A 16,974-nucleotide genomic window follows, 5' to 3' on the forward strand; every position below is an offset into this window, starting at 1 on the left:
TACATACAGAGAAACAGAGGACTGACCGAATACTAAGATATATTTCCTTTAAGGACAAGGCATCAGACACATCTGTGACAAATTTTATGAAAATTTAATATAAAATACAAAATAGCACTGTGAAAAGTCTCATTTTTTCTGCTTGATAGTATTAAAGTCAAAGTCAGTATTGGCTTGTAACCATAGCATCAGCACCTTACACATGTTTGCCTTAACTTTGTGCCAGACATAATTCCCAACATCATAGCAATGGGGTTTCCTGCTGACAACTTGGAAGGCGTGTATCGCAACAACATCGATGATGTAGTCAAGTAAGTCCATCCACCTTCTTAAAATGAAAATGTACATGCTGATAATGCTGTACAGAGCGGTAAGAAGTTGTTGAGTTGAATATGTTCATTTGCACCATGTTTGATGCACTGTAAAGATGAAATTGCCGGACTTGCAGGCTGTTTTACTTTGTTCAGCTTGACCAGCTCTGTGTTCTAGTGGTTTCAGCTTCTGAACTTGCTGAAAGTACAAGGTCAACAGTTCCAGTGATGTTAAAGATGGTACTGATTTCCCTGTCTGGCTCTAGGACAGGCCACCTTGAAGTCATTACTTCGGTCTGGTGCATGCATGCATGCATGCATGCAAATGCACACACACATGTATGTACATCTTGATGTAGGGTCTAGAGTCTTGAATGGTTGTTATTTTAAATTTTTCTTCACTTTTGGTCTTTCATTATAAAATAAATAGAATTGGATCCCCCTTCTGAAATAACCTGTGCACTATGTCCATTTTAAGATGGGGCTGCTACTGAAACTGTATGTAGTGACATAGTGCGTGTAGGTCTGATAGTTTCCTGTTATCACATTGAAAACAGTACATATTTTTAGAAAGTAATTGCAGAAGTATTTGTAATGTATTAATTAAATTTTTAACAAGTATTGGGAAACTTATGTGTCACAATCAGACGTAAATTTGCAGCTGTGAACCGTGACAGTCCAAGAAATAGATAACCGACCAAAGTGTGCAGCACAGCTTCAGGTCTACTGCTTGTTTCCTTGTCGTGTCAGGTCATCAGAACAGTTGGCACAACTCAGATTGTTTAAGTCGTCTCTTCAAATCACAAAATGATTTCTTAAGTAACAACTTAAGCATGTTAAGTGACACTTAGCACAGATTTGTCCAAGAGATTCAAGAGGTGAAAGTATATGTACCATAACTACTGGTATTTTGTATATATTTTAACCTGTCTCTTGAGCTGCTGTTTAATTGACACTAGTTGCACATGTTCACATTGCAATGTGATACACTTACTCTCACTTTGTGATGATTAACAAGCTTTTGCCAACTAACATGGTTTATGAGGCTGCTGCTAGTTAAAACTTTCCTCTAAATTAAATACAGGTTCGTTTGTTGCACAAGTAACAGAAACTGTGTGGGCTTTAACCATATCTTAGAGGTTTAAGGACTATATTTTTACATTTTTGAGTGTCATAAGCTCTCCACGGATAAAATATATTTTATTTTGTGCTTCATATGAGTCTGGGGAAGAGGACCTATGGAATGAGAGAAAACGTTATTCATGGTATTGGAAAATATTGTCATCACAAATTACATGGTTGGTCAACCATCCTCTTAAAATTAATGTTATATAAAATGAAAACTTTAGGGTCTGTAGGATTTTTTATTGAGATTTGAATCGTTAACTTTGTGCTGCAGCTTTTAAGTATTACATAGGGTGAAATTTTAGCCTTTCATCTGAAGCTTGAGACAAGTAAAACTGTTTTGTAAGTTCATCTCAGTCTATAAGATAACACTGAACACTAAAATGGTGCTAAGAGACTGTAGACTACTTTGGGCACTGACTGTAGATAACTAGTGATGGAAATAGAGCCCACCCACGATCATTACTGCAGATCAAAGCTGGCTGGCTTGGAAAATCATGCTTGCAAGCCAATATTACTCTCATATCCAGGATGAATTTCATTCTGTATTGATTAAAGCCTTTTCAGGAATTGTTTTATTATTGTGTGAACTACAAATACATTGTATATGTTGATATGGGCTAATTTTATCCTTTTTAATAAGTATCAGTAACACTAATGCAAACAAATATTGAGATGTCTTCAATAAGGAAACCAGGACTTGCCTCATTTAGAGCTTTAGCTTTGGAGGGAGAGCTAGGCTGTAGGGAATAGAATATGGTTGAGAGACTATGTGACAGACTAGTAGAAGAATATCAGATTACATGTCTGAAGTAAATGTGCCAATCCAAAATGTGTTTCTAATAAATGCCATGTTTTAAAAGTGTGGATGTGGCATGTTTGACTTGGAGTTACTGGATTCAGTGTATATGATATGATGTTACAATGCATCCAGTAAGTTCCCCAGAACCAACTTCTACACAAATAGCTGATCTATGCACTTACTTTCCAGAATTTGATGTGTGATCCTTGCTTACGTTTGCAGTTCACCCAGCTTAGTGGATTAATTCATCATCAATGTAGCCATTTACATGTTGCAGTCAGTTGTGAATTCAGTCTTTTCATGAAATTTTATTTTATCTATATTTGCTGGACAGAGGTTTGTAAGGCGTCACTGTTCTGACTGTGCAAGTGTCAAACAAACAGGTGTAAATGCTTCAAAGCCTATCTGAAGTGCAACAGTCGCTGCCACAATAGTTTTAGCTGTAAATGACAATTAACTGTTGGAATTATGATCCACTTTTGGAGATTAAGTTGTTAAGTGAAATTTTCGTGAAATGACAAGTATTTTGATTGTTTTTACACAAAATGATGCGAAATGGCTGACTTTCTTAGCCATTTCACAAAATGACTGATTTCACACTGTGACATATATGCATAACATATATTATCCAGCCTCGTGTAAGAATGTTGAGTTTTGATTGGTTCATGTGACCCTGATAAAATACCATGTAGAAGGAGTACAAAACTGACCCCACCTTGGTGACCATGCGAAGTGAGAAAAGCATACATTGCCAAGCCTTTTGTTACATGTGCTGCACTGAGGTCAGGCAATCAGCCAGTGTCAACATGGCAGCATCTCACATAAATATGAACAAGTCATTTCAATGCATATTGTTTTCTTTTGATTTAGTAAAAACATTCAGCTCGATAAATGCGTTATCACTTCGTGTTGAGGGAGATGCATGGTTTTATCAGTGCCTCATAAGGTTGTATACACCCCTACTCGGGACTGATAAAACACGATGTGATAACTTATAGTGAGTTTTTAAAGTCTAAACTTTTGATGGGCATTGTATGATGGCAAATACGGTAATATGTTTCAGTGATGTGGTGTTTTTCACTTTGAGGTTATCTGAATCAGCTCCCCATGGTTATAACCAAAGATGGTTTGGATCTATGCCTCACTGTAGAAGGTTCATTCAATATGTTCTACTCTTTTGTGACAACCTTGCCATTTATATCAGCTTATATTATCTGCTTCATGGCGGTAATTTGCATGGCTGATGGGATTAGGTTGATAAAATGAATAACTGGGACTAGCCTCCACATGTCCATGGCCAGACCCGATTAAGGTGTACGTAGGTATGAGTGATAAAGGAATACCAACCCAAAATAACACACCACACCACAAAACCAAACTTGAATTGGAATTTGCTTTAAGTAATTTTAAGACCTTGAATCTTGCAGTCAGTCAATATTTGTGAAAGCATTTTTTTTAGTGTAAGACCATAGATTTGGGATTTAGCATTCAAGCTTGAAGAACTCTCTCTGTGTCTCTCTCTGTTCCCTCCCTCCCTCCCTCTCACTTCTTCTTTCTCTGTTCTCTCTCTCTCATCCTTCCCTTTCCCTTTCTTTCTTGTCTTCCTCTCTCCCCCTCTCTCTTTCCTTTCCCTCTCTCCCTCTCCCTCTTTCTCCCTTTCTCTCTTTCCCCTCTCCCCCCCCCCCCCTCTCTGTTTCTCTGTAGATTGTTTATTTAGACTGTTTAACGATGAATAACTCCAATCCTTCTTCCTACATACTATTTTGTTTTGTTTTTCAGATTCCTGGAAGAGAAGCACAAAGACAAGTACAAGGTTTACAACTTGTAAGTAACCTGTCATAGCGGGAGATGCTGCAGACTGCACGTACCCACTGACATGTAATATGATCCTACTTCAACTGACAATGAACATCTAATTATGCTCTCTTTAATGCTGTCGACATCAAATTAGCATAATCACATACATTATGTATATAAAGGTCAGGTTTTGTACTGTGAGGTATATGTGAGAAGCCATCTCACTTTCATCTTGACACACACATCTGCTGTATCTGATGTCATATATCTCCCAGGTGCTGATAGCATCGAACTTTTTGTGTTGATAAAGCTGCAAATTAATAATAACATCATTGTAATTATGATTAAGCTTCATTTATAGGCCATTATGACTACTGTATAATGTTGCCACAACTGTCGGCACCAGATAGAGATTAGGCCTGTAGTTCCTGTATCAAGCTTAAGAGCTTGAGGTGGAGTATTTAGGGGAGTTCTGCTGCTTCTGAAACAGGATGTTGTATGCCAGTGTTGCAGGGAAGCTGTGTAATAACAGGATTCCTGCTAATTGTACTAACCTTGGCGCTTTATGTATAAAAGTGTGCACCGTTACTTGCACAAATTTGTAATTAGTAACACATTTTTATATATCGGTTGTGTAAGTAATTTCAATATGCGACTGCTTTCATTGACAGCGTTGTCTAACATTCGGAAATCAAAATTAAAATACTGAAACTTCGAAATTCAAAAATGAGGCCTCTTAACCTCTGCACAATACTTGTATGTATAATTGCGTATGAAACAGTAGTATGAATCTCTGTATGGAGTTTGACATGATGTACACAGGTTAGGTAATATTTTTGTCTGTCAAATTGAAGGATTACAGATATATTTTTAGCCGACATTTTCTAAAGATAGGCCCCAACTGGCCTTGCAAGGAAATCCTAGCTGCAGTACTGTATGCTTTGGATCTTTATTTACCAATACCATTGTTATTAATCAACTGATGCTAGAACAGCCTTTAAGATCTGTCACTGCTGTTGTCACGATTGTAGAACAGAACCAATTATTGATGGACCTCGTGCACGAGTAGCAAAGTGTTCGAATCCAAAAATTCTCCAATAACAGTGAATAAGATGAGACCATATGCTTTAGCTATCGAATTAATGTTTTTCATTTCCTGACCCACTTTCAACCTTGCACCAAAGTTACAGAAAGTTATTGCAGTATACTCTTAACTTTATTCATCCATACTTTTGCCCCATTTTTTTAAAATGTAAGCTTTCATAGATTTTAATCTATGCTGTATCTACCGGTACATTTCCTTCGGACTGAAATACGTTATTGCCCGTGTTAGACTGGCAGATAAATTCAGGTTTTATTTGAAATTATGTATTAGTTGAAATTATGTGAAGTTTCAAAATGTACACAAAACTTGCTGCAAGTAGGTATTGCACAGTGTACAAAGAATTACAATGTATCAGGGATTTACAGGATGCAAATTCCGGCATGTGAATTTGACTGTGGACGCAATGAAAGTTATCAGTGAATCCACAGGCACAGGGATGCAGAAGAAGTCCAAATACTTATGTCGAAATTCCAATCATGTAACAGTCATTTATCACCGAGTTTGCTCCTAGCTGGGTGATGGTATCACTTGCAATTTCATTATTTCAACAATTAATGTGTTGATCATGATACACAATACGATAAGAGTATTAGTGATAATATTTAAGTGTCTGGGACCCCATTTTGTTGTCCAGGACCCCTGAAACCCTGAAAAATATAAGAATGCATCCCAGGGATCCACAAATACAGGGCTCAAGGCAAATCTTTTATATATGTCACATCAGGGATAGGTTGAATCCAACGGTATGTATTGTTTTCATTGACTCTAGTATGTAAATGTAAGTCTGGCCCTGGTGTTTCAGGTTCTGCAACTGCACTTTGCAGTCGTCAGTGTACTAAAAACATAGCAGTATGGGTTCAGATCCCAAATTTGGATATATTCACAGATTAACAGCAAGCAGTTTGGATTTTATCAAACTGGAGAATGTCTAGACTTTCTACTCATAACACGTAAGAGGCGACTAACGGGATCGGGTGGTCAGACTAGCTGACTTGGTTGACACATGTCATCGGTTCCCCATTGCGCAGATCGATGCTCATGTTGTTGATCACTGGATTGTCTGGTCCAGACTCGATTATTTACAGACCATCGCCATATAGCTGGAATATTGCTAAGTGCGACGTAAAACTAAACTCACTCACTCACTCACTCACACTACTCATAACAGGATGACTAGTAGTCTGCCTCACAGTCCCTGAACTATATTATTTTCCATGCAGCCTAGCCTTCTCTGCAATGCTAAAGCCCTAAATAAAGCATGTCTGGATTTCTCCTGGTTCTCGGGTCTCCCTGGCCACGATTTCAGTTGGGTTTTTTTTTTTTTCATTATTATTATAATCAAAATTATGTATTGAGAGAGTAAGCATTAGTCTATGTGACAAGCTGTGATACTGATGAAATAGGTTTAGTGTTAAAAGCTGTATTATTACTGTTAAATCTGACCCACCCACATAGTGTGACAAATGCTGGCATGTTGCTACCTTCCTGTTTGTACATCTATTGCTGTGTGACAGTTTTCGTAGCTTAGACTTCAATAAGGTATATTCAATTTTTGAAGGAAAGAAGAAAAAAATGAAACTCGACTCTCTAGGTATGGGATATATGATCCGATCTAAGCATGACACAAGCAACAAGATGATGGGTGTAACACGCATCATACTCACATGTCACTGTGCCCTCTCCATTTATTCTCCAGCCAGACTAATGTTGCCATTAGCATGTTTACAAACCAGATTGACATGACACGCAATATGCTTGAAACAGGATGATCCCTGTAGCATCATTGTTGATTCTCTGTACTTTGCACTGAAACAACAAGAGATAGCGTTACTCTGCCAGCGTACTTATGTGAAACCTTCACTGGAATTATATACTCGTTAAGTTTGTAATCCTATATTTGATTAACCTGGTCGTGAGTCCTTTGTATCTGTGACATAGCCTCATCGATTTTCTCACTCATACAGGCAATTAGACTTGAAGTTAACTGGCAATTGCACAGAATAGATGTTATAGATGTCAATATTTTGTGAAGTACTTGTTATGCAAGGTATTAATAATCAGATGAAAGAAAATTCTTACTGGGCTACAGTAATTGATTCGTATTTGTTTTGTTTTCATCTACATCCAGTGTGCCTTGAAAAATTTCATATTTGGTAATTTTACAGAATGTGCTTTGAAAAGTATCATTATTTGTCTTTGGTAATATGACTTCATCAGATGGAGGTGAGATAGGGAATAAACTACTTTTCACTCTGATGTGCTTACTATTGTGAAATAGATCCAGGAAGATGTTTATGATATTCAGGGCAGGTGTCCCAGTTATATGTTATACAGTTGCATCCCTTGAGTGGACCAGATGACCTCTCACTGTGAGTTTGAATCCCGTCTTGCTCAGATCAGGGGTTCAAAAATATGTTGAAAAGCCACTTGCCACAGGACAAGAGTGATAATTTCACTCTCTGCTTGCTTTACTTTATTATTATTGCAAACTTCCATAGCTTCATTGTGAGCAGATATGAAATTAAATCCAAGACTATTTGCAGTTTGAAACCATAAGTGGCAATTATCTAGTAGTCCCAAGCACTTACTGTTATTCTTCACCCATTCTCCCAAGCACTCACTGGTATCCTTCACCCACTCTCCCAAGCACTCACTGATTCTCCCAAGCACTCACTGGCATCCTTCACCCACTCTCCCAAGCACTCACTGTTATCCTTCACCCACTCTCCCAAGCACTCACTGGTATCCTTCACCCACTCTCCCAAGCACTCACTGTTATTCTTTACCCACTCTCCCAAGCACTCAGTTATTCTTTACCCCCCCTCCCAAGCACTCACTGTTGTCCTTCACTCACCCTCCCAAGCACTCACTGGTATCCTTCACCCACTCTCCCAAGCACTCACCGTTATCCTTCATCCATTCTCAAAAAGCTCTCACTCACTGTTGTCCTTCACCCACTCTCCCAAGCACTCAGTTATTCTTTACCCACTCGCCCAAGCACTCTCTGTTGTCCTTCACCCACCCTCCCAAGCACTCACTGGTATCCTTCACCTACTCTCCCAAGCACTCACTCACTGTTATCCTTCACCCAGTCACTAATCCTGTCTTTCTTTCAACTGGGAAGTAGAAAATGTTTCCAAACGTGTACATATAAATAGTGGTCATGTTTGTCATGTATTGATTGTTTCGTAACATTTTCCTCGCTTTGAACTGCAGTGAAAGTAGGGTTGCCAGGTGGCTGAATGCAGGAAGTTGACAACAATCAGCCTCTTGTCACTAGGGCACACACAATATGTACATTTGAAAATATCTCGAACAGGAAATAAACTTTGTCCAGCCTCTATGAAAATAAATTTGAATAAGGAGCGGATCCATAAATAGACCATATTATCATGTGTATAACTGAAGGAAATCAAGAGTGCCAAACGTGAATGTTATGCTTCCATATAATGTGTTAGCCATTGGGTATTTTCCTCTAAATTTATCATTGGGTATTCATTTAGGCTTCTGTGTGTTCCATTTATTACATACTGTTTTAATCTTATGATAGTGAATAATGAAGACCCAGCAGCCTGAGCTCAGAAACATTGCATGGCTGCCACATCTACTTTTGCCAACATTTGGGACATTATTTAGGTCATCGGTATTCCAATTTTATTAAGATCTTTAATTACCAGGTTGTTTTGTGGCCAATAGTTCCTTTTGTCCCTTTGTGGATCAGAAACTGGCACTTGATCCAATATGTGTGTGGGTGTGTCCGTGTCTGTCTGTCTGTGTGGGGGGGGCGGGGTGAGAGAGATACATCACGTGCATCGAGAGATACATCACGTGCACCGAGTGATGCACAGGTTGCGGTAACCTCAAGGAGGAAGTTTCTGTAGCAACATGGAGATTTAGACCTTATGTGTTTAACTTGAAGGTGATTGTTTGCGTTTTTACTCTCACAGTCATGCATGAGTAGACATTTAATTAAACTCAACTTGAAATGGTCTCTCAGTTGGTGTCTGTCTACTTATATCTATTTGTGAGCTGATCCAAGTGTTTATCATATTGGAACCCAAGACAATCCAGGTTACAACTGATATTCAGCAACCTGTTGTAAGAGGCGACCAATAGGATCGGTTTGTCAGGCTCACTGACTTGGTTGACAGCATGTCATCGTGTCCCAGTTATGCAATTAAGATGGACGATGCTGAATCACTGGATTGTCTGGTCCTGACTTGATTATTTACAGACAACTACCATATAGCTGGACTACTGCTGAGTACAACATTAAACTATAAACAATAAATATAATATATTGCATTAACTAAGAAGAACACAAGTTAGCAGTGAACACATGTCTTTACATTATCCATTGCAGTAGAGTTCATGTATGTGTGATAAAATTACTTGGGTGATACACAGTCAGTTTTTGTTAATTTGACTTTTGTTTATCTGCCAAACAGCTTTGTCCAAGGCTTTCTTTGGTAACAAATTGAATAAACGTAATTTAGTCTTAATTATTTAGTCTGACATCCTTGTTAATCCGACAATTTGCTGTGCATCAGAAGATGTCAGATTGACGAGACTTTACTGTAAATTGTGGAGTTACGAAGCCTGATTCATGATCAAAGGTCCTGGATCCCTGCTTGTAACAATGAGAATGATATAAGTAGAGCTTTGGATCCTACATTGTCGTTTGTGGCTTCATTTATGCACAATACTGGCTGATGTTTCCAATTTTGGTCATCATTTCTTAAATCAAGAACCTTTCATAAGGTTCAGATCAGTTCACTTTTATCTTCACATATATGCTTCAGAGAGTGCTATGATGTTGCAAAATCAACGTAAGGCAACTCTCTCACACTCACTCACTCACTCACTCACTCACTCACTCACTCACTCACTCACTCACTTACTCAAGAGGTACATCCAAGCCCATGCTCTTAAAAAGCTCCGCTGTTTGCAGGTGCCATGAGAGAGACTATGATGCATCCAAATTCCACCAGCGTGTGGCTAGGTTCCCATTTGATGACCACAATCCACCACGTCTGGAGCTGATAAAGCCATTCTGTGATGATCTGGACCAATGGCTGTTGCAGGACGCAGAGAATATAGCAGCTATTCACTGCAAAGCTGGCAAGGTAGGAGAATATAATAACCTATATCTACGAGGGCTTTTCCCCAAACACTTGCCATATATTAGTGCAACTGTGTAAAACAAACTGTGATTATAGCAAGTAATAGTAGTGGTCCCATTGAGTTTATGGCAACCATTACTTACTGTACGTGGTTTCAGAAATACATCCACAAAACCTTTGGCAAGTTGAGTCTCTGTGACAAATCAGGAATTTGGAATTTGGACAGATTTGAAGAATGTGTTGTGATTACATACAAGCAGAAGGACTTAACACTTAAAGCATCAAGGAAGAAAAGTAGTTCTTGCTTTTGCAAGTGTAAGGATATGGGCATCACAATTAACTTACAGTGTCTCGAAGACAGTCCCCTTCCCAATTTTGTCAGATTGCTACTTCAGATGGTAATTCACAGGGAGATAATCACAGAAACAATATTGAATGCTTGTTTGGAATAATTTATATGGTGATAATCTAGCTCTGCTTGAAGCTGATCCAGAAAAGTTTTTGCAATAACTGGATTTCACAACTGGCTACCAGAGTTGGGAAAAAGGCATCAAATGAGTAGTAGCCTTTGACATCACCACTGTCAAAGAAGGCAAAGGCTGCCCCATGAGCTGGAAGGTTATGGACGTTGTGTTCTGAGATACACAAACTATCATCATGAGGGACTGTCTTAAAACCAGGCAGTAAATCAAGTATGGGGAGAAGACTTAAAGACATATAGAGCCAAGGAACATTGTAAACCAGAAGTCACTGTGTTCTGTAATCTGATTGGTTGAAAAACATGATCAAATAGTATTAATTTTTAACTTACCTTACCATAGGGCTTATGCATATTACCTCAAGCATCGCTTAGAAGAGATCAGACAGTCGTTGATACGCCATTCTACCGAATGACTACCTCATGTATCGACAAGTGTATAGGAACAGAAGTGACGTGATCTCACCATCCACGCATGCACGAACAATCCAAAAACTTCACTTTTACTGAAAACTTTTACATCACCACTGTCAAAGAAGGCAAAGGCTGCCCCATGAGCTGGAAGGTTATGGACGTTGTGTTCTGAGATACACAAACTATCATCATGAGGGACTGTCTTAAAACCAGGCAGTAAATCAAGTATGGGGAGAAGACTTAAAGACATATAGAGCCAAGGAACATTGTAAACCAGAAGTCACTGTGTTCTGTAATCTGATTGGTTGAAAAACATGATCAAATAGTATTAATTTTTAACTTACCTTACCATAGGGCTTATGCATATTACCTCAAGCATCGCTTAAAAGAGATCAGACAGTCGTTGATACGCCATTCTACCGAATGACTACCTCATGTATCGACAAGTGTATAGGAACAGAAGTGACGTGATCTCACCATCCACGCATGCACGAACAATCCAAAAACTTCACTTTTACTGAAAACTTTTACATCACCACTGTCAAAGAAGGCAAAGGCTGCCCCATGAGCTGGAAGGTTATGGACGTTGTGTTCTGAGGTACACAAACTATCATCATGAGGGACTGTCTTAAAACCAGGCAGTAAATCAAGTATGGGGAGAAGACTTAAAGACATATAGAGCCAAGGAACATTGTAAACCAGAAGTCACTGTGTTCTGTAATCTGATTGGTTGAAAAACATGATCAAATAGTATTAATTTTTAACTTACCTTACCATAGGGCTTATGCATATTACCTCAAGCATCGCTTAGAAGAGATCAGACAGTCGTTGATACGCCATTCTACCGAATGACTACCTCATGTATCGACAAGTGTATAGGAACAGAAGTGACGTGATCTCACCATCCACGCATGCACGAACAATCCAAAAACTTCACTTTTACTGAAAAGAAATAAGTCCAACGAAGTTCAGAGTGGGGAGTAAAATATCCATCGTTGGGTGGGCGTACATGAGGTAGCCATTCAGGAGAATCGCGTATCAACGACTGATCTCTTCTAAGCGATGCTTGAGGTAATATGCATAAGCCCTATGGTAAGGTAAGTATTTAAATATCTAAAATATTTTAATAATATTCCTGGAAACTGCAAGACTATTCACTGCGTATCGACATGCAGAAACGTGTCCAGCTGACGCCGTCGGTTCCAAATGTATATCCGTGCTTCGAATGCTCAATAACACCAGGAAACTGGCCAACACATGATGTTTATCTCCTAATTGCGCTACTTAGTCACAAAGATGTGCTGATGGATAGATAAGGCATTGCAGTGCTACAAAGGAGATTATGATAAAAGATTCATCGTCTGGACATCTTTAGGTCAAGTCTTTGTATTTGAGGTTTTATGTAATGTTTGTTTCTGATGTCCAGGGTCGGACTGGAGTGATGATCTGTGCCTACATGCTGCACAGGAAGAGGTTCCAGGATGCAGATGAGGCCCTCAAATACTATGGAAAAACAAGGACCAGAGATTATAAGGTGAGTTTAGTCATCGATACAACCCTCTTTTGTGATTTAGGTTTGGAAAATAGTATTTCAGTCGAAAGTGGAAAATGTGGACAGTGTTGACTTGCCCTTAAAACTTCAAATCCAGAAACAGACTTTTCAGTTTTTCTCATATGGTTAGAGACCATTTGTGTCCACCAGGTTTGAATTGGAGTTTCACATCTCAGTATTAGACCTTGCTCTTTCTGATTTTAGAGATTTTTCTCACACTGGGAAAACTGCTCATGATCTTTTGCCATGAAGCTATTTAAGAATGGTTGTCTGCCTGCCTGTCTAACTCAAATTATTGACAAGCAACAAGCAACCAAACATAAAACATGTTTATTAGTGTTTGTTAAGTTAATGCTGTGAATGGAAATTTATTTGGTAAGGGAGATAACTCTTTATGGCATTCAAACATTAGTTCATAATGAAATTTTGGTTACTTGTGCTCAAAACGTAGCAGGTGTCTTGGTGACAACCAATAAGCATTGGGTATCGTTCAGATGCAGACAAGTAAATATACTCTGTTTTAGTACTACCATTTTGCTCATGACAATCTAATACACATAGAAATTTTTTTTTTTTGTCCTAGCCACTTAATATTCACATGAATTGAAATTCATACATTAAACTTTGTAACTAAAATTAGTGGCCCCTAGTGATTGTTTTTACTGTGTAAGGAAATTATTACCAGTCCTCCTTCCTGGTATGTGGTGATCTGTTGCAGGGAGTAACAATACCAAGCCAGCGGAGGTACGTCCGCTACTACGGAGAGCTATTGCGAAACGAGCTGGAGTATAAGCCAGTCACCCTACTTCTCAAACAGATCATGTTTGAAACGGTGCCCATGGTCAATGTGGGATCTGTGTGTAAGTACACAGGCTCAGTGATTACAAACGTTTCAGATTGTCAGATGTTTCAGTTATCTGATTTTACGCATGATAGTTTGTCATCAGTTACCAGATGATAACATCTGTAATATTGTTAAGCTGTGAGGATAATGTTACCATATTTGCCATGGTAAACACTTAAAAAGTCAACAGAGGGGCTGCTGATTGATATTGGACACAAGTTGAATTGTGTTTCTGAGACTCAGCCATTGTCAGTGAACAAGACATTCCTTAGAAGTTGCCTACTCTTTATGGGCTACTGTCAATGTTAAGTTTCTTGATGCCTTTTTACAGGCTTCGAGTACGTCCAGCTTTTTGTTGAAGTTGACCCGTGAAGATCTGGGCTTAATAGGTCTTCAGCAACCCATGCTTGCCAGGTGGTCAGACTCTCTGGCTTGGTTGACACATGTCATTGGTTCCAAATTGTGCCGATCAAAGGCTCATGCTGTTGATCACTGGATTGTCTGGTCCAGACTCGATTATTTACAGACCGCTGCCATATAGCTAGAATATTGCACATTCTAGCACGACATTTTGAGATACTCAATTCTGATTGGTTGACTGCTGCATGTGACCGTCCTTAAACCTAAATCAAAGGACCGCTAATTACACATCGACTGCTTCATCTGCGTATGAATACATAGCACTCGCTGACCTTTTTGTTTGTAAACAAACATGTCATTTGAATTAGACATAGGTGATTTTCACCTTGGTACCTTCTACGAGATATTCGGAGAAGAGAAATTTCATCTATAACCGGAATGGTTCGATGACGACCCACTGGAATCAAGCGTTCCAAATGAAATTCTTTAACAACAGAATTTCGACACACATTGAGTGTCACTGAATTAACGCTGGATTCCACATAGAGCGGTGCCGGGTATTACATAACTGCTAACATCACATCACACAAGTTAGTAATTCCCCCAGTGTTTCATCACTCGTTACACAAATAAATACACAAAACGAACCTCACAATATCTATATATGCGGGGATGGAATTTTGTTCAGTGACAGCCGCTTGTTCGGTAATACCCGACACCGCTCTACAAAACAGTCGTACAAGACTGTACTGCATACGGTTTCCACTCCAAAACAAAGCACAAAACAGTATGAATTAAAATTAAAATGAAATATATTATTATAAACAAATCTCTGTTAAATGTGATCTTAGTAAGCAGTACACTAACCATTGTGTTAGGTCCACTACTGTAACACTCTTATCACATGCAGGTGTTGAGGCTAAAGAAATTGTCAAAATAACAGGTCACAAAAACCATCAAAGTTTATCATCCTACAACACCGATTCATCGGCAGCACAGAAACGCCGTTACTCAGCCATCCTTCGCACCGGCAATGAAAACACTCGGCCTACCCCTAACCTGATGCCTTTGGTCCCCGCTGCATCGTCAGTTGTTGCACCATCCACATCTACTATAAACGTGTCCAATATTAAAACTGGCATGTCTGGTCTATTCCAAACTGGCAACAGCAGCGTGGTGATTAATAATTACTTCCGTGAGTAAGTTTGAAAGTTTGAAGCGACAATACTTTACAGTCGTCCTACTTGTAGGTCATGGGTGAGTCTATAGTAATGTACTCTAGGGGTGAGGTGATTTTTCGGTGTATAAAATTGTTTAGGGGTTCTACACTATGTAACTGACAGCATTGTATCCATATGTAAGAGACACAAACAAGTTGTTTGAGCATCCAAAGGAAAGTTCTTGTACTTTGCAAATGTTTTGTCTAAATCATTGCACATCCTGTTCTTGAGTTGGACGATTCCATATCGATTCCTGGAAAAACGCCCCATCACAACTCTGTGCTCTTGCGCGCAAAAGTGTCCGGATTTCAAACGCGTGTCAGTCGTGCTAGAATGGAGATAAAGGCATTCTGTTTTCATTTTTGCGGTCCTTTATCTGTTGATTTAAGACTTAAATCAACAGATAAAGGACCGCAAAAATGAAAACAGAATGCCTTTATCTCCTAAGTGCAGCGTAAAACTAAATTCACGCACTCAGTCCTTGAAGTTGAAGCTGGTCAGGGCAGATATGAGAGCAGAGCTCTTGATATAGCAACAACAAAGCTGTACACTGTTGAAGCATAAGATGAAAGTGTGATGCTTAAATACTTGGTGATGTACATGGTTTCAATACAAAATCTTTATAGCTGTATCTTACACTCCATATTCCATTGTCATATCTTACACTCCATATTCCATTGTCATATCTACACCCCATATTCCATTGTCATTTCTTACACTCCATATTCATGGCATCCTTGAAGCCTGTTCCACTGTTTTGCATATTTATATTCCACAGCTATTTGCTTCGAAGTCTACCAGCTGAAAGTGAAAGTATTTTCATCTAGAAACTTTGATGGCTTTAAGAAGAAAGATGAATACTTTCTAATGCCCATGACACAGCCTGTTCCGCTGTGTGGGGACATCAAGATTGAATTCTTTCATAAAACAAGATATGGGAAGAAGGTATATGCTTGTAGCATTTTGACACAGATGATGTTAAGCAAAAGGGATGACTATTGATGGGGAAACACCTATTGCGACAGTGATAGTCTATTGGCAACATACTATTGTGATTTCGATATTCTGTTGCTGCCAACTATTGCAGTAGTTTTTCTCCTTAAGTTGTCTCATTTTAAGTCATTCCCTTACCGAATGAACACTTTCTATGAAATAAACATGAGATGAAGTAGTTCCAGTCCTTTTTGATAACAGACAAGAAACTTGAAACCCAGATTAAGCATAGTCCGTTTGGCTCAAAAGCGGACTGATGAATTGCAGTGTAACTCGAAATCTAATAAGCATTGAGTATGTTATGTTTGTGAGTTTTCGAGCTAGACTACAATTCATTGGTCCGTTTTTTTGAGCCAAACGGACTATAAACAGTTCAAACATAACCTTATTGTTACTCACAATTTCAAACTCCATGTTGAATACGCGTTACCTGCCATGTATGTTTTAGAGGTAACAGGGGCAGATAACTCTAAATCAGAGTGAACGAATCTGGTACTCTCTGTAATTTGCACTGCGCATTTATCAACGAAGGTCAGATAACAGCTTTTCGTTTCTACCGTCGATTAATTGCTATCAGACACTTCAAAACTGCAGTCTATTGATACTTTGATGTGTGGTTATAACACTGCCATATTCGCTCACTTGCTTCTGGTGTTATTCCATTACTATTTACCTTGTAGGCTGATAAAGATTTTCATTTTTTCCATTTACATTTGAAGGAAGAGCCTGATATGGCTCGCAAACTACTGATTGTATTTCTTATGGAATGGAAATTAGTTTTAGGCTCCATGAAGTATTCATGCTTGAATTCCTTGATTATCAATGGTTACTACCAATCTGATTGAGCCAC

The 16,974-nt window shown here is 38.8% G+C and overlaps 2 protein-coding genes across 2 annotated transcripts in view; one reads left to right on the forward strand and one right to left on the reverse strand.

The window, feature by feature from the left end:
- LOC137285088 (zinc finger protein ubi-d4-like) overlaps nucleotides 1-16,974 on the reverse strand; it is a 283,874-nt gene that overhangs the window by 232,277 nt on the left and 34,623 nt on the right. The gene's annotated exons all lie outside the window — the stretch shown is intronic.
- LOC137285079 (phosphatidylinositol 3,4,5-trisphosphate 3-phosphatase and dual-specificity protein phosphatase PTEN-like) overlaps nucleotides 1-16,974 on the forward strand; it is a 37,891-nt gene that overhangs the window by 17,113 nt on the left and 3,804 nt on the right. The window contains exons 2-7 of the mRNA XM_067817286.1: nucleotides 227-311; nucleotides 4,018-4,062; nucleotides 10,092-10,266; nucleotides 12,582-12,689; nucleotides 13,426-13,567; nucleotides 15,910-16,076. Coding sequence (XP_067673387.1) covers nucleotides 227-311; nucleotides 4,018-4,062; nucleotides 10,092-10,266; nucleotides 12,582-12,689; nucleotides 13,426-13,567; nucleotides 15,910-16,076 — 722 coding nt within the window. The remainder of the gene's footprint in view (nucleotides 1-226; nucleotides 312-4,017; nucleotides 4,063-10,091; nucleotides 10,267-12,581; nucleotides 12,690-13,425; nucleotides 13,568-15,909; nucleotides 16,077-16,974) is intronic.

The sequence above is a fragment of the Haliotis asinina genome, chromosome 5 (assembly GCF_037392515.1).
Source record: "Haliotis asinina isolate JCU_RB_2024 chromosome 5, JCU_Hal_asi_v2, whole genome shotgun sequence".
Taxonomy (NCBI): Eukaryota; Metazoa; Mollusca; class Gastropoda; order Lepetellida; family Haliotidae; genus Haliotis; species Haliotis asinina.